Here is a 19877-nt window from a genome sequence, read left to right as displayed (position 1 = left end):
TTATTAACCTATGATGGACTTTAAAATGTTTATTAACAGTCAATCACTTGGAAAAATTCAAATGAGATAAATCATCAAACATAAACATCTGTCGGCACGTTCAAACCAGGCCATTACTACTGCAGTTTAAGTATAATCCACCAGGTGGCAGAGAAAAAGAATCACAGAACATGTGCACATTTCTAATTTAAATGAATAATGAAAAAGACTTGCAGGTTATTAACATGAAATTCACTATCTAAATCTGAACTCCAATCTTTGCCTGAGGATATTTGCTTATGTAAAAAATGGTGGTTAACCAATGTGCCACGCTCACTTGCACAATTTCACTCTTTCAGAGGTTAACTTTCAGTTACTGGTGAGAGAATGACTCTGCCGCCATCCCTTCTCACTCTTCCCAGGATGCGCCTGTGCACTCATCACCCCCATTCGTCTCAAGAGTGGTCCCAGCCTCCCCACTCCCACCGGAACCCAGAAGCCATGAGGCTTCCCAATTCTTCATCACTGTTAGTAAACGGTTACGCACGCCTCTTCTTACTTTAAGCTTTACCTGCAGTGATGATGATTTCAATGAAGCATAGAAATAAAAGACGTAAAGATAAAAAGAAGAAAATATTCCACAGTGTAATTACAAAAAGGCTAAAAAAGTAAGTAGACTAGATATAATTGAGTTATTCGTAGAAATCAACATAGGTTCCTACGGAAGAGCAACCGCGCCATTATTACCCTTGAGCAGGACTTGATATGTCTCCTGTGATTTTCCAGGGGGAGCCCTAGTGTCTGCACACTGAATTAAGACAACCTCTCTGCATTTCCTGTCTCCGGCACAGGCTTCTGGGATGTCACTGAAGCAGCAATGATTTAAGAAAATGTCAACAGTTGTCTAACTTACTTTTTGTCTAGAAGGAGGAAGAAGAGGAAAGGAAATAAAAATCAGATTTGTGGAACCAGAATTCCTTTAAACAAAAAGACTGAGCACATTGTCAGATGATGGAAAATGACTGTCCATTATTAGTACGTCTGCAGGGGCGTGACGCTGCTGCGAAGGAGTCGGTGATACGGCGCCTGGAATGTTCAGCTGTAACAGGCAAAACAGCAGCCAGCTGCTCTCAGAAACCAACTGCACTGATAATACCAGAACCCTGCTTTAACATTAAAGGGCTACAGCGGGTTTTAGGTTTTGTTGAAAAGCACGTTTTTTTCGCAATTTTCTTTTCACCTGACAAATGTCATCCAATGGGAACAGAACATGAGAACTCTCGCAATTTCAGAGCTTCTCGTTAGTCTCTGTTGGACTCGTCTAGCAAGTCTGCTCATCCCTTCCCTAACTAGGCAGCGACCAGACAGATTGGCGTTGTTTAGGATCACACCCTGCTTTTAATGCTTATTCAGCCTCATTTCCAATATTTTAACCTGCTACCTTCGTCCATGTTTCAATGCAAGCTTATAACCTGAAGTGTTAACCCTGCCATCCATGATCACAGTTTGGACTAAGCATTTATATTGTGAAACAAGATATGCGCTGTCACCTGAAAAATACACTCTAATAATTACAATAATATGTTATAGGAAAAGATGGTTTGCCTAAAAATTAAGAAACACAAGATCTTCATATTATGGCAAATTTTATATGTATTTTTCTTAAAAACTTTTGAATCAAAAATAGGAAAAATGATCTTCCTATTCTCAGTTTCTTTTCCCCATATCAAATTTTCTCCAAACTGAGAACATTTGGAGAAAATTATTTTAAAGCCAATTTTCAATTTAGTTATAATTAGATTTTAGTCAATACAATGGTTTTTAACTTTGTATACTGTCTTTCCTTCCAGTTAATTGGTTTATTTCATAAGCCAGTCAACCACTTGTAGTTAATATATACTATCAGGAAAAATACTGACTTCCATTAGATATCACAGTGGCATTATGATCCCTGTGGAAAAAAATAAAGTAGAAACTGAAGCACAATGATGTAGCATGGCTTGCCCAGCTGATGTAAAAATTTCCCATCTCCTGATCTGTGTGATTGGTGAGGACAGTAGACTAGTCCCTAGGGCCAGTGGGAAAAGGCCTTCGGTCCAATCCCCTGGTAAGACAGGTACCAATGCACCATTACGGTTACAGATCCTAGTGAGCCAAACATCTGACCCATGTAAGTCATAGGTCAAAAGATGGATTGGGCAAGAGAAGGATCTGTGTGTACCCACCCATCCCCACAGACACAAGGACAGCTGGGAGCATGAGCCCTGCTGCGGCCCTTCAGTGGAGAAATTAAACACTAAGGTTGTCAAGTAGACACATAGGCACGTTGGAAATTTTAACTATGCCAAGTATGCTGAAGTATCCTGATGACTATGCTGGATGAACCCACACATCCTATTGCATTTGTTCCAAATGACACATCATTTATTTATTAAAGACATCCTTTTCTTCTTTGTACTTTAAATTCTGAGCCACTAAAGATAGCTCGCTTTAAGACTAACCAATTTATGTTCTTCGTTGGCTTTCTGAAATTATGTGAAAGAAGAAAAGTAAAAACGTCACTAAATAAAACTAACACTTGGATACTTGGGTACTCCACATCTACTTTGGAAATAAGGATATAAAATATAAATTTCTCATATTGAGTTTGCCAAAAAGTTCACTTAGTTTTTTCCCATGCGATGGCTCTAGTAGTACCTAGTTGTCTTTAACTTCATTCGAAACAATATTGTTAGATTGTGTTGTGAAAGCTGTCATACCAGCGTGCACTAAAGAAAAAACTTATCAAAATTGGTGAATTTTTGTGTAGTCATTCTAATATTGAAGATGGAAAAATGCACATTTTTAGCATATTATGCTTTATTATTTTAAGAAAGGTAAAAATGCAACTGAAACACACACACAAAAGATTTGTGTAGTGTGTGGAGAAGGTACTGTGACTGATTCAATGTGTCAGAAGTGGTCTGCAAGTTTCTTGATACTGTTGACATTTTGGCCAAATAATTCTTTACTGTGGAGCTGGCTTATGCATTGGAAGATGTTTAGCAGCACCTCTGGCCTCTACCCACTAGAATCCAGAAGCAGGAGATAGAAAACATACTCAAAATATTCAAATCAATAAAGCTATTGGTGAAAATGAAAAATGTGTCTTTCATTTTACAGAAAAAACTAAATGGACTTTTTGGCCAACCCAATATATTATATTTAGCAAAGTTATAATCATATTTTAAGAACCCACATTTTTATCATAAATGACATCTACTCTAGTCTCTCATTTTTCAGATTAAGAAACAAGAGCCAGAGATAATAAGCGATTTCCCTGTGCAACCCAGAGGAGAATCAGGACACGGTCAGGACATGGAAAGAAACTTGGTGGCCACGTTAACTACCATGATGAGGCTGGTGCAGCCAAGTGGAGGAGGAACTCCCACACTGGAATTCATTCCAGAGGCAGTGCGGGGTGGGAGAGGTGTGAAGGGTTTGGAATCAGACAGATTTGGCTCCTCACTCCAAGAGCTACACTCTTGGATTGGGAGTTACACTCCAAAAGAGTGTAACTAAACTTTTTTTCCTCATTCTTAGTACTGACTAGCTCTCCACCTTCTAGCTGTGTGACAGTGAGAAAATTAATCTCTTGGTGTTTCAATTCCATCATCAATAAATTGGGGATAACCAGACACACACTGAAGGTCTGACATGAGGATGAGAGACACACAGCAGGTGCCCAATTAATTGCAGCTATTATGACTATCATTAGGAGGCTTTGCGTAATAATGGAGTCAGTTTCCTATGGGAAGGTAATACCAGGGGCCTGGCTTCAGTAGGGCATGCTCAATGACCAATCATTCCAGAAGAGACAATAGGTGCAGGGATCACCTGCCATTCTCCGTTCCTGTTCCCAGATGTCTTTGCCACCTTATACTTTTTACAAAAATCTTTCATTTTGACAATTTGGCCCAGTCAAATTTGGTTTGATGGGTGATCTTGAAATGTTGCTAAGCTACTAACCTGGCCTGCACAGAGGCTGAGTCAGAAGTCTGGGTTATCATTTGTATGGTGTCCTAAGCAAGTGACCCAACCAGCCACAGCTATGAGCGCAGGGAGGGCAGGGAATTTCCCTCAATTTATGCAGGCAGCAAAAACTGAATGCAGGTCATTATCTCATTTGTACCCATGGAGTTTTAATCTGTGGAGGTGACTGAATGATGATATGGAGAGGTCAATGCCATTTAAAGAAGAATTTACTACTTACCATTCCAGACAGGGGGGTGCATGGCATGCCACACAGGGCCCCGTGTGGAGCACCAGGTTTTAGTCAGGAGGCAGAGGCAGGAGTGAGAAGTGTGCACCAGAACCTTCATTGGGGTTTGTGTGGGAAAGGCAAGGCAGGGCAGGGTGAACATGTTAGGATCAGCCAGGTTGAATCACTCTGGCAGGCTTTAGGCTGGAGGGGTAGTTTCTAATTGCCTGCTACTTACCTGGTCAGGGGAAATATTGGCGGGGGAGTAAGAGTGAGACAAGCAGAGTGGTATGAGGTATAATCTCAGTATTGGCTGGTTTGCAAACAAAAGGTATAATCCTAGGCAGTTGCTATCGTATTCGGGAATTAGCTAGCCCTGGGACGTACAGTCTCTCCCTGGCTCTGGAAGGCCCCCCCCCCAAATATTAAAACATCCTAAGATACAGAATACAAAAAACAGGATTAATATTGTTACAGAAGTTTCAAACAAGTATTTCCCCTTTCATGCTATTTTCTACTCATCCCTTAATCATTTAGGCTCTCCTAGGGTGTATGGAAACTACATTTTCATTTTATATATATACATAGTAAGCAGCCTTTGTTTCAAGTTTTCATCTGGTTGGAGTTTGGGGAGATTTTTACTCTGCCTTTCATAAAAAGAATTCTTTTAGACCCTGAAGCTCATGTTGAGTGATCAAGTCATAGAAGTTCAAGGACTAGAAGAGGTCTTGGAAATCTCTTAGACCAACTCTTTCATTTTATATCTGGGGAATCAGTCCTTAAAAATTCTTCTGGGTCTTAATGGCTTAACTGCTATTAAAATCAAACAGAGTATAATTAAACATGTAATTAAAAGCATCAATAACCACACTCGGCCAAAAAGTGGTTAAATTTCAGAGTACAACTAAACCTTTTTCTTCTTTTCTTGCCTCCTCTCCTCTAAAGGAATAGTTCCAAGTAAAGACACTAGAAAGAAATCTCTGCAGATCATCAGAAGTGAGAAAAAAAACTACGGGAATTGTTTTCTGGATGGATTTCTCTGTATACAGTCATCCTGCCATCACCAGTACAGTCACCAGACTTCAAACAAAATCAGGCCCATCTACCAGGCCAAGATAGCTTTATGGGCAAAGCTATCAAGGCAAAGGCCCTCACCCAATAGACACCTGTATGAACTCCTGTCTGTAGAACAATGACTCGCTCTGTTCTAGAGTTTCCTGTTTTGTTTTGCTTTTTGCCCCAGTTTAAGAATAAAAATGGTTGATCACACACACACACACACACACACACACACACCCTGGAATAATACTCAGCCATGAAAAAGAATATAACCTTTCCATTTGTGAAAACATGAATGACTGGACCTTGTGGGCATTATGCTAAGTGAAATAAATCAGAGAAAGACAAGTACCATATGATTTCACTTACATGTAAAATTAAAAAAAAAACCTCATAGATACAAACAACAGATTGGTGATTGCCAGGAGCAGGTGGGGGTGGGCAAAATAGGTTAAGGGAGGTGAAAAGATACAAACTTCTAATTATAAAATAAATAACTCATGAGGATGTAATGCATAGCATGGTGACTATAGTTAATAATATTGTATTGCCTCTCTGAAAGTTGCTAACAGAGTAGATCTTAAAACTCCTCATCACAAGGGGAAAAAAAGATTTTGTGACCCTATATGGTGACGGATGTTAACAACATTTGTTGGAATTCTTTCACAATATACATAAATATAGAATCATTGTACACCTGAAATGAATATGTTATATATCAATTATACTTAATTTAAATAAATAAGTAGTTAGTAAAAATATTTTTAAAGAGTAATACTTTTTAAAAAACATCAAGGACAGGCACATTCAATGTGGAAACTCTTTTCTCCACAGCTTGTTCGGCTGTTTGAGAGCCTGATGATACGGATGGTATGCAAAGAACCGGAAAAGTGGAATGGCAGACACCGAGGCATGCCCTCACCACCTGGAACAAAATGTAGTGACTCTAACTGCGGGGAGATGCCAAGGGTGCCAGGAAGGCCTGGACTTATTATAATACCTGGACTCGCTCATCGATCTTTCTAAAGCACTGAGCGCTGTGATGACATATGTACTGCCTAGAAACAAACACGGTTAGACAAATTATTAGAGATAAAAATAATTTCATTAATTTAGTTTTTGTTTTATCACAGTATTACATGCTCAGAGTTTAAAAATTCAACTAGTCCTACAAAACTAGTTATTTAAAAAAATAAAATAAATAAAAAACCCAGCGGTTTCCCACCTTCCAAATTCTTTTTTGGCCACAGCAACTTTTTAGAAGTTTTTTAGTCAATTCTTTTGGTATTTAATCTACATATCTCTAAAAATACTTTCTTATACTACTATTTTTGGAAGGGGTTTTTTTTTCCAGTTTTAGGCATTATATATGCACTTCCCACTATGGGAGATGAGAATTTAGCTCTCTTCCAGCTCTTCCCCCACTTGGCCCCACCACACGTACAGACTTCTTATTCCCCCATCCGCTCAGTACGCTGTATTGGTAGGTAGGTTCATATTCACACTATTGTCACTATGTCGATCTGTCCACAGCATGCTCTGTGATACTTAGGAAGGCTCCTAACTCTAGTGTGGAGGGATCATTCAGGCATATACTCATTCCACAAGTATTTATCGGATGCCTTCATCATGCCAGGCACTATGAGCACTGCTGGCTACACTGCTGAAAAGAACAAATGGAGAGCCTACCCTTATGGTGTAGAACAGTGGCCCAGCCTGTTTTACAGTCTGCTCTGTAACCAGACTGCCAGGAGTCAAATCTCAGCTTTTCCCCTTTGTAGCCACGTAATCTTGGGCAAGTTAACCATTTTGTGCCTTAGTTACCTAAGAGTTGTTGAGAGGATTAAATGAATCAAAATAAGTAAAGCACATGTAACCATATCTGGTAGACAGTAGGTACTATGTAAATATTACATATTGTTATTATTCTAGGAGTCAAATGAAGAGAATTTCTATATATATGTATGTGTATATATATAAACACACACACATTCTGCAAACATAAGTTTAGCCATATACCTGTATATATATTTACATATACGTCTATACATATACATTTATATATGTGTGTGTGCATAAATATGATGTACATATTTACAATATATCACATAGCATGTAAGTGCTAAGGGTAAAAAGTACAGGGTGCTATGAGAGCGTTAAACCAGACGAGTCCTCATTTAGATGGGGACTCAAGGAAGGAAGGCTTCTCTGAGAACAAGATATTTCCGCTGGAAGTTGAAGAGTGACTAAAAAGTAGCCAGAGTGGGGAGAAATGTGTTACAAAAGAGGGAAGGGCATCCATCAAAGCCCCAAAGTAAGGGAGAGCTTGGTGGGCTTGGGGAACTGAAAGACCACTGAGCTGGAGCACAGCAGGAGAGCAGGACGTCAGGAGCCCAGACAGGGCTCCGTGGGCCGGCAGGAGCAAGACCGGATTCCATTCTGCATGCCATGGATGGCCAGGGAAGGGTTTTAGGAATGGAAGTGGGCTCAGCAGATCTCCATTTTAAGAAGATCATTCTGATTGCCTAGAGGGGATTGTCTGAAAGGGGAACTGCAGAATTTCTCCACATCCTGGTAGGTTCAAGCCCCGCACCAACCAGGTGATAGGTGGTGATCTGGATTAGAAAAGTGACAGTGGAGAGGGCGAAAAGTGGCAGCGTCAAGGGCAAAGAGTAGACAGTGTCAATATGTATTTTGGAGTAGAATCAACGTGACTTGGCAATAGTTGGAAGTGGAAGCTAATGGGTTGACAAGTGCCAGGGTTAACAATGAAGCTTTTGAAAGAGTTACCCCAGTGGGCGGCAGTGCCTTTATTGAGATAGGATAAACAGATGAGAAGGAGATTTGTGCATGGGAGTGGAGAGAATATCGGGCATTCAATTTTTCATCATTCTAAATCAATTTTTATATAACAACTTTATTGAGATATAATTCACATGTCACAAATCAGCCATTTGAAGTGTATGATTCAACGGTTTTCAGTATATTCACAGAGTTGTGCAATCATCACAATCAATTTTAGGACATTTTCATCATCCTGAAAAGAAAGTCTATACCCATTACCAGTCTCTTCCCATTTCTCCCCAATTCTCCCAGCCCTAGGCAACTACTAATCAACATTGCTTCTATTGACTTGCCTATTCTGGATATTTCATATAAATTGAATCATACAATATGAGATCTTTCATGATTGGTTTCTTACACTCTTTCAAGATTCATCCATTTTGTAGCATGTATCAACACCATTCTTTTTTTATGGCTGAATACTTCATTTTATGGATACACCAGATTTTATCAATATATCCTTGGATAAACATGTGGTCTGTTTCCACTTTTTGGTTATTATAAAAAGCCAAAATGCTGTGTTGAACATTCAGGTACAAGTTTTTGTATGGTTGTGTTTTCATTTCTCTCAAATAGAAACCTAGCATTGCAATTGCTGGATCATGTTGTAGCTCTATATTTAACCTTTTGAGGAACTGCCAGAATGTTTTCCTAAGAGGCTGCATCGTTTTACATTGCAAACATGGTGTATAAGGGTTCCAGTTAAGCCACATCTTCTCCAACACTTGTTATTATTTTTTTTATTGTAGCAATCTTAATGGATGTAAAATACAATCTCAGGATTTTCATTTGTATTTCCCTGATGGCTATAATGATGAGTATCTTTTCTTGTAATATTGGCCATTTGTGTATCTTCTTTGAAGAAATATATCTAATCAGATCTGTTGCCCATTTTTTTTTAAAGAAGCGCACTCTTTTTTTAAAAGATTTTATTTATTTATTTTTAGAGAGGGAAGGGAGAGAGAGAGAGAGAGAGAGAGAAACATCAATGTGCGGTTGCTGGGGGTCATGGCCTGCAACCCAGGCATGTACATTGACTGGGAATCGAACCTGCGACTCTTTGGTTCACAGCCCGAGCTCAATCCACTGAGCTACGCCAGCCAGGTGTTGCCCATTTTTAACTGGGTTATTTCTTTTGTCACTAATGTTTTGGTGTTGTACCTAAGAACATTTTGCTTAACCCAACATCACACAGATTTGCTCTTACATTTCCTTCTATGAACTTTATAGTTTCAGGTTAGCACTTAAATTTAGGTCTGTGATTTGTTTTTATTAATTTTGTACTTAACTTTTGTACTTTTGTATTTTTGTACCTTATTAACTTTTGTACTTCTGTGTGAGGTAGGGGTCCAATTTCATTCTTTTACATTTGGCTATCCAGTTGTTCCAGTACTATTTGGTGAAAGGACTATTCCTTCCCCCATTGAATTTTATGGGCAACTGTGTTGAAATCAATGTGAATATATATTTCCAGATTCTCAATTCCATCCCACTGATCCGTGTGTGTGTCTATTCTTATGCCAGTGCCACAGTCGTGAATACTGTAGTTTTGTAACAAGCTTTGAAAATGAGAGTTTGAGCCCTCCAACTGTGTTCCTCTTTTCAATATTATTCTGGCTACTCTCGTGTAAGGAAATACATGCTTTTCTATTTGTCTTCTCTACTCTCAATACTTCACTGCAACACTACTTTCTGACACCAGATATGTAGGTCTTCCAAACATCAACTGGGTGTCCTACAATTGAACTCAATTCTGACACTATCTACCTGAGGATAGCATCAGATCCCACAGGTCTGGCCTCCTCCCACTTCAGATGCCCACTGCATGTCAAGTTGTTACCTAAGCTTCTGACTTACCAGCTATCTATCAGAGGTTTCCATGATCACCTCCTTTCATTCAATTAATACGCTAGAGCAGCTCACAAAACACAAACATTCACTTATCTTTAAACTGTTATTATAAAAAAACATTATAAAGGATACAGATGAATAGCCTAATGAAAAGATACATAGGGCAAGATCTAGAAGGGTTCCAGGTCCAGGAACTTCTGGCTCCATGGGATCGGGGTGGGCCACCCTCGCACCATATAAATGTCCCGTTTGCCTACCCAGTAACTCATCAAATCTTGTTCAAGAGTTTTGATAGAGCTTAATCCCCAGACCTCTCCCTTTGGCCTTCCCAGAGGCCTTTGGGTGGGGCTGAAAGTTCTAATACTCTAATCACTTGGTCTTTCTCCTGACCAGTCTCATCCTGAGGCTATCTAGAGGCCCCACCATAATTACCATGTTTTACCATGTATAATGCATCCTCACATTTTTGTGCACATTATACATGGGATTATTATACCCATTATTATAGCCATGATATGTAATCATTATATCCATGTATAATGTGCATCTTTATTTTCCCCTCAATACTTTGGGCAAAAAATCCCTTGCTGGTATACTTAAGTGGATTGAGTGTAGGCTGCGAACCAAAAGGTCGCTGGTTTTATTTCCAGTCAGGGCACATGCCAGGGTTTTGGGCCAGGTCCCCAGTAGGGGGCACGTGAGAGGCAACCACACATTGATGCTCTCTCCCTCTCTTTCTCCATCCCCCTTGCCCTCTCTCTAAAAATAAATAAAATCTTTTTAAAAATTGTGGCAAAAAAGTGCATAATTATACACAACAAAATACGGTAACTTGTTAGCATAAATTCAGGTGTGATCAAAAGAGGATCCTTAGGAAAAACAAAAAAAATGCTATCACTCAGAAAATTCCAAAAGTTTTACAAACTTTTAAAATTTTTATTGAATTTACTGGGATGACATTGGTTAATAAAATGAAATAGGTTTCAAGTGTACAATTCTATAACACAACATCTGCATATTACATTGTCTGTTCACCACCTAAAGTCAAGTCTCCTTCTATCACCATTTATCCCTTTATCCTCTTCAACCTTCCCCAACACCCTTTCCCTCTTTTTACCACCACACTGCTGTCTGTGTCTCAGGGTTTTTTTGCTTAATCCCTCCTTTTTCACTCAGTGCCCAATCCCTACCCCTCTGACAGCTGTCAGTCTGTTCTATGTATCTATTAGTCTATTTCTATTTTGTTAGTTTATTTTGTTCATTAGATTCCACATGTAAGTGAAATCATATGGTATTTGTCTTTCTCTAACTGGCTTATTTCACTTACCATAACACTCTCCAGGTCCATCCATGCCGTGGCAAAAGGTAAGATTTCCTAGTTAAAAAGACATCCTGCCAGCCAGATTCCTCTGTTCCTTTCCACTGTCCACGCTCATTCATGGCTAAACGAACACAGCGCTTTGGATTTCCCCTCTATGCACCCTCCAAGGACCTCATCCACCTCCTATTAAGCCAGGTTAATACAATTATTATGGTTATGGTGATTATTAATGATTAAGCTATAACTGTATGTCAACAAAAGTCCTGCTTTCTTTAGACACATGCAGTCATTCAATATCCATTTATTTTATTCAATGCCCATAATGTTTAACACATGGATAGCACTGAGTAAACTGATGAAAATGAGCTTACATTTGAGTCCTGGAGAGAGATTAATAGAATTTAAACATGCAATTTAAAACTGTAGTATGGGAGGAAGAGTGAGGAGCTGAAAGAGGGATGAAAAGGCAGGACTGAACAACCGGAACACTGCATGACACCCAAAAGCAAGAAGCAGCTAGCGCCTTTCCGGCTATTTTAAACAATTCTCTGGTACCTAAAGCCCAGTCCAGGCAATTTGGGCTGTATTTATATTCAAATAACGACTCCTGAGCACTGATGGGTAAATTTGGGAGAGGTGAAGCTATGGGGAAGCTGAACGCCAAATGCAAAAGCTTCCTTTTCTTCTTTCTTTTTTTGTTTTTTTTTTCTTGCTGTTGTTATATCTAACTACAAACCTATGTGTATGTAGGGGGTAGGAGAGAAGCAGAATAAAATCATTGTCTCAAATGCCGTTTCCAGATAAGTCAGCAGATAACACTGTGGCTCTTGGTAGACTGGAAGTTAAATATTGTGGCCTGTAAATCAAAACACACTAAAAAAATCAACTCTCAATTTTTAGCAACCGAGTATCTTGTTATCAGTCAGCCTTTACCGGTCAGGGAGACCTAGCCAGCAATTTTCACTGAGGCTGTCAGGCTTTGCTTTGCAAACCACTGAAAACCTCACATTGGTCAAGTAACGGGGGTTTGCGTGGGAATGAGGTAAAGGGCGCCCGGTAAGAGAATAATGGTTGCGTGGCCCTGTTAAAGGTCGCCCGGCCCGCTGGCCTCACTGAGAGTGGGGCGGCAGTGTACGTGGGTGGCGGTCTCCCCAAGCCATGACCCACGTCGCCCCAGAGCTCCGGTCCGGGCCCCTCCCGTGGCCGGGGCCCAAAAGGAGCGTGAGAAGTGACACTGAAGCTGAAGCTGAGGCTGAGGCCTGGCCGCCGCCCGAGTAAGTGAGCGAGCCACTTGTGAAACACGTTGCGGGCCGTCACCCACCAACACCGAGATCACGAGGATCCTAGGGCGCACAGAGGGGCCCAAATACAGCAGGGCGGGGGGAAGGGGCGGGGCGCGGGGACAGGGGACGACGAACCCTGCGGTTCCCAGCTTGCAAGGCCAGCCATCGCAACCAGGCTCCGCCCTCCCGGGTTTATGTAATAGGGGAGCGCTGCCATTGGCCAGCGCGACCGGAAAGGGAGCGGGCGTGCGAGCGGGGCGGGGAGGAGCCCGCAGCAGGAAGGCAAGTCGGGGGGGTGGGCGGGGGCTAGGAGGAGCGGGCGGGCACTGGGGCTTTTGGGAGAGCCGCGCGGCGTGCGCGGGCACGAGGCTTAGTGGCCTTTCCCAAGACTGAGGCGGCGGCGGGTGCGAGCGCGGCGGCGGGTGCGAGGCGCAAGCTGTTGTGCTTCAGGCTTTCCTCTTTCCCCTCCTAGGCGGGTGCAGGAGGCCAAAGCGGTGCTGGGCGCGCTCCCCTTTCCTCTCCCTCTGGCCACCTCCTCCGGCCCCTTCGCGCTGCGCGGTCTCTCCGACGCAAGACTGTCCCGGCCCGGGTGAGTGGCTTTGGGGGCGGCGCTAACGCCCGCAGGACGCCGGGGAACCGGGGTGGGCGCTCACTGGCGGGGTCGGCGGGAACCGTGGGAGGTCGCCGGGGGTCGCGAGGGGCTGCTGGCCTACCCCGCCTCCCCGGGGGCCGCCGGGCTAATCCTGCCTCGGCGCGGGCTGCGGGAAGGAGGGGAAGCTCGGGCGCCTGCCAGGCCCTGCAGGTGGCCGGGTCGCAGGCCAGCCGCGGGAGCTGAGCGGTAACCTTACCCCCTGGCGACAGCAGCTGGTCGTTTTCTCGACGCCGGGGCTCCCTGTAGCCGAAGGTGCCAGGTTTCGGGCAGCTGAGGCCTCAAGTAGGCGCGTCTCGGGCCGGGGTCGGAGAGAAGTGGAGGGTAGGTGGGGGCTGTATGGCCCTTAGTGGTGGGGAAGAGGAGAGGGGGCTCCCCGAGGCGAGAGAGGCGGGTTTGGGAAGAAGGTGGGCTAGCCCGCATCTGCGGTCAGTGAAGTGTTGGATGAAATAGACGTTAGTCCTGGTGCTTTCATCTTCTCCCTTTCCCAAAAGGATGTATTTAAAAATCTAGGGTCTGATGTTGATAACTGCACGGGCCTGTTCGGCGTTTCAGTGGTTATGGAGAATGATCCTACTTCCTGGATCCAAAATTTTCTCTTATTCATTCTGGTTTTGGTTTTAATAGAATCTTTGGGGCAGTGCTTACTTGTTGCCTCCTGTAAAGAGCTCCTCATTTTAAAAGAACTCGTTATTCTTTTTACTACTTCCCTCTTTGCAACCCCTTCGGAAAACCATAGTTACATTAAAAAACAGCTTTTAGGTATTTGTAAATGACTTCTTGCCCCTCAGTTTGTCACATTTAATCAAGGAGCCGTTATGTTTAAGATTTTGCAGAAAATACGATTGGCTTGGGAGCAAGCCCTGAACTGTCCAAAAGCAGGTGGTTTGTGCGTTTGCATTTCTACTTTCAGAAAGGAAATCAACGCAGTTGCTTGTTAGACGTTAGGGGCCTACCCTACGAATTTAGACTGTTTCTAGTTCCTTTACCTGGTATTAAGGTTTCTGTTTTAAAAATAAGAAAAAGTGACCAGTCTCTTACAGAGTTTTTATGGGTTTTTTTGTTAGTTTTTAAATACAGTGGGAAGTAGGTTAAATCTGTTGTGTGGTATTATATTTGAGGGGAAATCTGACATACAAAAGTTAAAAACTAACGTGTATCTAATGACACTGCTTATCAAGAAACTGATAACCATCAAAGTTCTGTATTAGTGGACTGCAATTTTTTAAGAGTTTTTTCCCCCAGTGTAGAGGAATTAGGAGGTTACCCACACAATCAGTGTATTAACATACATAGCATACATCGCGTGGAAGAGTTCAGATGCATGAGAGGACTGAAGTGTTCTAATGTAATGTTCTGATACTAAGACATTGAGACATTACAAACATTTCAGTACAGGAAGATTGAGTACCAACTACAGTACTATTATCTGAATAATATGTAAGTATCCCAAATCTATTTCCATAGCAATAGGTTTGTACGCTTGCCATAACATTTGGACTTAAATGTACTTTGAAAAAAATTATTCCATTTGGCTTGGAATTTGGTTTTTAAGAAAATGGAAGTTTAAGAACTAACACATCTGGTAATATTTACCACTATTTGGTAAAAACAGGGTTCTTATGTTAGGCTTGCATATTAAACATTTTTGTAATTTGTTAAAATATTCAACTGGCTTTCTAGAAAAGCACTGATCATCCTCTGTATTTTATTTGACTTTCAGTTTAGTAGTCAATGCTGGAGGGAACCTGTCCCATTGGTGTATTTTTTCAGTTTCCCTTTTTGGGAGAAGCTCAGGTGTTTCTATGAAATGCTTTGACCTCATATCCATAAACTAGTTAGGGTTCCAGTCAGAAAAAAAAAAATCAGTACTCCTTTCTGGGGACGTTGAGGTAGATCCATTGTATGTTTATGTCCCGCAATGATTTAAAAGTTTAAAATTTACAGTCCACCAATAGTAGAAAATGGTGTCTTTCATTTTTATACAAGTACCCTTACCCTTTAATAAGGCTTGTTCACTCAACTGGGAACTAATTTAATCTTATTTAATAATTGTCCAGCTATGGCCAGTCTTTAAGAAAGATTTAGAACAGCACAGGAGTTTTGTGAAACCTTAGTATTTAAGAGAACAGTCCCCGTAGCTCCTGTAATCTCTTTTAGAGGCATTAGGTGACAGCTCTTATTTCTCTTCAAGTTGTGCGTGTCAGGTCACAGCAGTGAACACTGGAAGGGGAACGCACCTTTGCGGAGTTACCCAACAAATGATTGGGGAAGGAGGCTAAACTTTTTGATAAACTCTTGAAGATTATGTAAGTGCAGAAATCTTAGGTGGATAGCTCAGTGAGTTTTACAAGTGTACACACCTATATAACCATTACTCACATCAAGATATAAAATATTATCACACCCCAGAAATCCCCCTCATGTCCTTTCTTCCCAGTCACTCACTGCCTTCCAGATTATTAGTTTTGCCTGTGTGAACTTTGTATACCATATGTTCTTTGTATTGGGTTTCTTTCCTTTAATATTGAGTTGTAGTCATGTGACATAATTTTTTCTTTTTGAATGCTACGTAGTAGTTCATTGTAAAAAAAATACACATCCATTTTACTACTAATAGACATTTGTGTTTTTTCCAGTTTTGGAAACAAGTGGTCTGAACACTCTCGTACTCTGTCTTTTGATGTACATCAACAGTTTTCAACCTTTTTCATCTTGTGGCACGTGTAAACTAATTACTAAAACTCTGCGGCACACCAAAATCTATTTGTTGATCTGACAGGAAAAATAGCTATGATTATGATTCATTCACAATGGATGGCAATTGCTGTGTTGGCTGTTGTCATGTTTTTATTTGACCATCTAAGGGGAAAGAGGCCAGTGCCCCTGACTAAATAGTCAGGTGTTGCATGCTTTAAAAATTCTTAGGTCACACCGGTTGAAAATCGCTGGTGTGCATACATTTGCATTTTTGTTGGATACATACCATGTGGAATTGTTAGGTTATAAACAACTACAGACAGTTTTATACAATGGTTGTACTAATTTATTCTCTAGTAGCATTGTATGTGAGAATTTGAAAACCCATACATTTTGATTAACAACTGTTTCTATGAAATTTGAGCCATTGATTCTGAGATTGTTAATCATGTTTAGATTATTCTGTATTAAAGTAAATAAATTACTCTAATGCCTCAACTTCTGTTTTTAGATATGGCTCGTGGGCAGCAGAAGATTCAGTCTCAGCAGAAAAATGCCAAAAAGCAAGCTGGACAAAAGAAGAAACAAGGGCACGACCAAAAGGCTGCTGCCAAAGCTGCCTTAATATATACCTGCACTGTCTGTAGGGTAAGGGAAATTGAAAGACATAGCTTTCCCATGGACAGTTCTTTCATTAAAGATTCATTTGTATAGGTTAAAATTTTGCAGTCATGTCAAAATAAATGCTTTACTTGAAATAGTAGATTTCAGAACTGGTTATTGTACGAATCCATCTTTCTTCCTTCAACAAACACTTTATTGAATGGCTCCTGTAGCCAGGCAGTTTTCCAGGTGCTGGAAAGGAGTGAACAAAGTCCCTTTCCTCGGGGTGAATAAAGATGCCTTCTTAAGGTGAAATAATACACTTTGAACTTTGTAAAGAGCTCAGATCTGCCCTAGCTGATGTGGCTCAGTGGATTGAGTGACAGCCTGCAAACCAAAGGGTCACTGGTTCAATTCCTAGTCAGGGCCCATGCCTGGGTTGCAGGCCAGGTCTCCAGTAGGGGGCGTGCAAGAGGCAACCACACATTGATGTTTCTGTCCCTCTCTTTCTCACTTCCCCCTTTTTAAAAATAAATAGATAAAATCTTTTTAAAAAGTCAGATATATATTAAGAAGTCAGTTTAGTTTTAAACTACATAAGATACCACTGAATAAGACTCATTATACGATTGTTTTGTTTTCTTTCACTAAGTCCATTGTTAGGATGTCTGTAAAACTATATGGAGTTTGTTCACGCGTGTGTTATTAGAGTTGAAGGAGAATCATAGCAGCTGCTATTGAGTGCTTACTATGTGCCAAAGCACTAAACCAGGTGTTTTACCTGGATGAGCCCATTAATCCACACAACAACCCAATGAGAAAAAGTACTTATATTGTAGTCGTTTTACAAAAGAATAAATTGAGTCATGGGAATTAAATAATTTGCACAGGTCACCCAGCTAGGACATAGAAAAGCTAGGATCTAAACCCAGGTAGTCCAGCTCCAGTGTCCACTCTCTGGACAAAACGAGTTTTTCAGGCCAGAGTCTTTCTTGCCCGTTGGTTTAAGCTCACCACCCTCGAGGTTAGCACATAGAAATTCTAAAGGAAATGTACACAGAGAGATTGCTAGGATGGATGGGGAGGGATCTTGATAATACATGATTCCTGGGTTATCTGTTGAAGTCATTACTAATGAAATAAAAGTTCCTGACTTCATAAAAGACAGATCTGTTGTGTTAAATATCTTGTTCATATTGAACTTTGATGCACACTCAAAATTGAACTAATAATTGAAGGTCCTTGCCTAGGGAAGTTGGTATAGTATAGTATGGTATTTGAGAGCTACAGTACCTAGCACTAGGTTAAAGCATAGGTCTTGAGCAAATTAAGCTTTCGGTTTTTGTTTCCCTATCATGTAATATGAGCATAGTAGGAATTCATGTAAGATTACTGTGAAGATCAGTGAGAATTCTGGTAACATGCTTAACATAATAGTGCAGAACAAGCTACTGATTTGCTGCTAGATGAGCAGAATACTTCATTCTCTGGCCCACCCTGTATGCAATGTGGGAGTATGTTAGGCATTTGTTTATTACATGGTCATTTTTTTATGAGGTCTGACTCTTTTTTTTGTACAATTTTTGTAATTAGACACAAATGCCAGACCCTAAGACCTTCAAGCAGCACTTTGAGAGCAAGCATCCTAAGACTCCACTTCCTCCAGAATTGGCTGATGTTCAGGCATAAAGTTGTTTACAGGTAATTGACCTTTTTTCTTTTTGTTAATGTCAGGGTTGTATTCAAGAACAAAAGTGTCTTCCATAATTGTGAAATTGATTTTACCGTCTAGCTGTCTTGATTGCTTCCCCTTTTTAAGTTAATGTTCAACAATTGTTAGAAGTCCACTTCTCAGAGCATATCCTGATGAACTAGAAGTTCCTTACTACATAAAAGTTCTACTTACTGCTATAGCCAGAAATGGTGGGGAATGAAGGGATTCTGGCCAACTCTGGTCCAAGAATAGAAGAGACTTGTCAGCTTAAAGAAAATAACTATTTCCAAGGTACTGAGGGTCTTGCTCAGAGAAATGAAGCAGACCAATGTTCCTGAGAGCCTTTTAGAGGTACTTAACAGTGGTTGCTTGAAAATAATCGGCTTAGATTTTCTGTGTGGTTGGGTTTCTTTTTTTTTTCTTCCTAAATAGCTGTGATGGTGGTAGTGGTGCAAGAAATTTCTTTTTGAGTAAATTAATCAGAGTTCTGTTTACAAAATCCCATTGAAAGATCTGTCAAACTAACTTGATAGCTTATGAGTATTGTGGGGGTATTTTTTTTAGATATTTGAAATATTTGTAAATTGTATTTGTGCAGTGCTTTCCTTCACAGAGAATTTCGCTTATGTTTTACAGGTGAATTCATGACACCTCTGACTCTTCTACTGTCCCAGACCTTAGGTAACAAACCTGCAGCTGCTTTTCTAACAAACTGTTGATCAGCAAAAATAAAGGGGCTACAGAAACACTCATTTTTATGCTGTTCCCTTTGGGCTTCATGCAAAGACAATTCTGTGTAAATGTACAGTTGACTCTAATTTGGAAATCTGAAAATCAGTCCATCCTTGTTATAAAAAAATTTTTTACAATTGTAATTATATTGATGTTCATATTGTGTAAAATAACTCATTTAATAAAGTAGTACTTTGATTTTACAACATCACAGGATAAATGGTTCTAGAAATTCTGTTCTAACTTTTCACATTATTTGCCTTATAAAAATGTAATGAATTCATCAGCTAGAATTGCAAGCGCAATTCTTATCTCCCTCTCAGCTCAGTGGCAGGTTCATTAGTTGAACTAGAGCGGACTCATTTATTAAATTTGTGTACACAATTTTATTGGCAGCTGCCTAGGTGAGGAATGACTTACCTGCTTCCTTAGTATATTGCAATCATATGTCATTTTCTCTTCTGATTGTTCCATGTGTTTGAGGTTGGAATATTTCAACTTGCTATATAACTTGGCTATAGATACCAGTTAGGTATGCCCTGTAGAGATAAGTGATACATTCCTAAAGCGGTTGGATCGTTAGTGAGCCCTTCTGAAAAACTAGGTTCTGAAATACGTGCCGTAATGAAATAATCAGTAAGCCTAATCATTTATTACAAAATATGATGGAACGTATGTGAACTAGTAAAGATTTATCTTTCATAAATTATGCTGGATTCTTTGAACATTCTTCAAATTCTGTAATTTGATATAGAAACTCATAATGTTGAAGTTTTTGGAGCTTATTAACGATTTGACCAATGGATTTTGCATGAACGGGAAGATTGGAATGACTTGTGGCTGGGTTAATTCCCAGAACCTTCTCCCTCCTTTTCTTTCTGAGTCGTTGATTTTGGGAGTTT

At 40.5% G+C, this 19877-nt stretch overlaps 1 protein-coding gene across 2 annotated transcripts; it reads left to right on the top strand.

Moving 5' to 3' along the window:
• The first annotated feature begins 12893 nt into the window (after positions 1 to 12893).
• On the top strand, positions 12894 to 19186 carry ZNF706 (zinc finger protein 706). Of its 2 annotated transcripts, none has more exons than XM_045861437.1 (4): positions 12894 to 13166; positions 16438 to 16574; positions 18123 to 18230; positions 18880 to 19186. In XM_045861437.1, exons 2-3 carry the CDS (start codon positions 16440 to 16442, stop codon positions 18216 to 18218), a joined length of 231 nt encoding a protein of 76 aa, XP_045717393.1. In that variant the 5' UTR covers positions 12894 to 13166; positions 16438 to 16439; the 3' UTR covers positions 18219 to 18230; positions 18880 to 19186. The 2 variants fall into 2 exon arrangements, with proteins under 2 accessions (XP_045717393.1, XP_045717394.1); XM_045861438.1 differs by lacking the exon at positions 12894 to 13166 and adding an exon at positions 13400 to 13550.
• The last annotated feature ends 691 nt before the right edge of the window (positions 19187 to 19877 follow it).

Source organism: Phyllostomus hastatus, unplaced genomic scaffold, assembly GCF_019186645.2.
Source record: "Phyllostomus hastatus isolate PE091 unplaced genomic scaffold, TTU_PhHast_1.1 phas_scaffold_21, whole genome shotgun sequence".
Lineage (NCBI taxonomy): Eukaryota > Metazoa > Chordata > Mammalia > Chiroptera > Phyllostomidae > Phyllostomus > Phyllostomus hastatus.
This window is presented reverse-complemented; position numbering and strand designations above follow the sequence as displayed.

What these genes read in the sequence shown, in the direction of transcription:
- ZNF706 (XM_045861437.1), top strand. Translation starts at nt 16,440, where the DNA reads ATGGCTCGTGGGCAGCAGAAGATTCAGTCTCAGCAGAAAAATGCCAAA. An exon ending in ATACCTGCACTGTCTGTAGG is followed by an intron (nt 16,575 to 18,122) that starts GTAAGGGAAATT and finishes TTTTGTAATTAG; the next exon opens with ACACAAATGCCAGACCCTAA.